At 54.0% G+C, this 2,453-nt stretch overlaps 1 protein-coding gene across 1 annotated transcript; it reads right to left on the bottom strand.

Annotated features, from left to right (window-relative positions):
• Positions 1 to 470: 470 nt before the first annotated feature.
• On the bottom strand, positions 471 to 1,760 carry KCNJ12 (potassium inwardly rectifying channel subfamily J member 12). Its single transcript, XM_050905989.1, has one exon. It carries the CDS (start codon positions 1,758 to 1,760, stop codon positions 471 to 473), a length of 1,290 nt encoding a protein of 429 aa, XP_050761946.1.
• Between the last annotated feature and the right edge of the window lie 693 nt (positions 1,761 to 2,453).

Below are 2,453 nucleotides of genomic sequence, written 5' to 3'. Positions count from 1 at the left end.
TGCTGCTCAGTTAAAAAATAAAAGGAAAAAAAAAAAAAGAAAGAGAGAGAGAAAGATTTGTTTCCTGATATTTCCTCTTTTTGGATCTCGCAGTGCTCGGCTCCAAGAAAACGCTGGCGTTTTCCCCGCGGGGAGAGCAAAGCCCCGCGGGGCCGCGTGGGGCGAGCGCCTGCCCGCGCCCCACGGACCCTCCTCTCTCCATCCGTCCGTCCGTCCGTCCGTCCGTCCCCCCAGAGCCGTCGGACCCGCTGCGGGTGCCAGGCACGGGAGACGCGCCGTGGCCTGCCACCGTCCCCTCTTGCAGACCGCTCAGTGGTTATTGCGATGAAACTGAAAACTATGAACGATACTAATTTCTCAAGCATTCCTATGGCACTTGCATTGTTCTGCATAATTTGAGCGGGTTGTAGGGGAAGAGATTAGAGGAGGAAAAAAAATACCCTCGGAAAAGTCAATGGAAGGACCAAGAGTCATATTTCCGACTCCCTCCTGTACGACCGCTGATCCAATGCTATTGTGGCTTGAAGCCTATCAAACTCGTGCCTGTTGTCCGGGCTCAGGTCCTCCAAACCCCGGCTGTCATCGTCTTCCTCTTCCTCGTCACGACTCATGAAGGCCAGCTCGTTCTCGTAGCAGAAGGAGTTGGTGCTGGGCAGCAGGAATTTGTTCTCCACCAAGTCCTTGGCGCTGCAACGGGGGGTGGACGGGACCTCGTAGGTTTTGTGGAAGTGGGAATAGTCTACTTTGTACTGGTTTTTCTCCTCGAACAAGACGGGCTCGAAGCGGTGGCCCCAGAGGATCTCGCTGGCCAGGTAGGAGCTCCGAGCTTGCGTCGTCATAGCGGTGGCTTCTACCATGCCTTCCAGGATGACCACGATCTCAAAGTCATCTGTCTCCAAGTCCTGGCGGCTGATCCCGAACAAGGGGCTGTCTTCATTGATCTCATGGAGAATGGTGATGGGGGACACCAAGAAGATACGGTCCAAGCCTTTATCAAACCCCACGTCGATGTCTATTTGGTCGAGCGGTATGTACTCCCCTTCTTCTGTGATCCTGGGCTTAATTAGCTGAGCTCGTACGTGGGCTTCTACTATGTGGCTTTTCCGGAGGTTCCCAACTCTCCACATCAGGCAGAGTTTTCCATCTCTCATTGCCACTACTGCGTTATGGCTGAAAAGTAATGTCTGGGCCCGTTTTTTGGGCCTGGCCATCTTTGCCATTATTGCACCAATCATGAAAGAGTCAATTATACACCCCACGATGGACTGAACCACCACCATGAAGACCGCGAGCGGGCACTCCTCCGTCACGCAGCGGAAGCCGTAACCAATAGTCGTTTGGGTCTCGATGGAGAACAGAAAAGCAGCCACAAAGCCATTGACCTGCAGAACGCAAGGCTTGAAGGTATCGTCTCCACCCGGGTTTTCTAGATCTCCGTGAATGAGTGCAATTAGCCAGAAAATCAGCCCAAACAATAACCAGGACACCAGAAATGCCAGGGAAAAGAGCAAGAGCATATACCTCCAGCGGATGTCAACGCACGTGGTGAACATGTCTGCAATGTACCTCTGCGGCTTGTCATCCATGTTGGTGAACTCCACGTTGCACTGACCATTCTTCTTTACAAACCTGTTCCTACATTTCCTCCTGGTGTGGATTTTCCCATTGCCAAAGCCGTTGATACCTGGCATGGTGGTCAACCTCAGCCCGTCTTCCTCGGAGGACACGATGCTGTAAGGGTTGACTCTGCCTGCAGTCATCCCTGAGCCAAGCCCACAGTGAAGGTGAAGGGTCTTGCGACTCCCAGTGTCCCCCTGGCCCACCCCTGCCCACCCCCCAAATTCTGTTGCGGTGGAAGAGAAGTCCCAAGCTTCCACGTCTTGGCTGCCACGTCACCACGCAGATCCCGTGAGAGGCTCTGCAATGAGAAAACAAAGACACGGCCGTTACCTCTCACGGCAAAGGGACCCAAGGGGGCGTTTGGCCATGGGTCTGATGGGGGGGGTGGCTGCATGTTGAGCGAGGACACCCCCAACTGCCCTTACTCTCTCTCCTATGGCTAGGAAGGAAGAAGGTCTTAAGAGTTTGTTCTTTCGTACTACAAAGCGAGTGAGTGAACCTTGCTGGCGAGATGCGGCATTTGTGGGACCCTTAATGACACCAGCGGATGAAAAACCTTGGGTAGCGCTGGAGTCCGTCCCCTTCGCTTTTCTCATGAGCTCTGCTGTCAGAGCGGGGTCAGGCTGCTGGAGAGGAAAGTGGAGAGGCCAAGCTGCTCTCCTTAGCACAGAGATATTAATAAAGGTACGCCTGAAAGCAGCTCCATCAGTTCACATTGCCCGTGCCAGATGGACCGCTGCCCAGCACATCACAGCAGCGCTCGCCCAACCTCCCGAGCACCAGCTCTTCTGGGGTCAAGGGAAACCACAGGAAGATGTGGATTTAACCTCCGT

The sequence above is a fragment of the Gymnogyps californianus genome, chromosome 15 (genome assembly GCF_018139145.2).
Source record: "Gymnogyps californianus isolate 813 chromosome 15, ASM1813914v2, whole genome shotgun sequence".
NCBI lineage: Eukaryota > Metazoa > Chordata > Aves > Accipitriformes > Cathartidae > Gymnogyps > Gymnogyps californianus.
The sequence above is the reverse complement of the archived record's forward strand: the minus strand, read 5'-3'. Positions and strand labels throughout refer to the sequence as shown.

Excerpts from the sequence above, each read along its gene's own strand:
- KCNJ12 (XM_050905989.1), bottom strand. The coding sequence starts at position 1,760 with ATGACTGCAGGCAGAGTCAACCCTTACAGCATCGTGTCCTCCGAGGAA.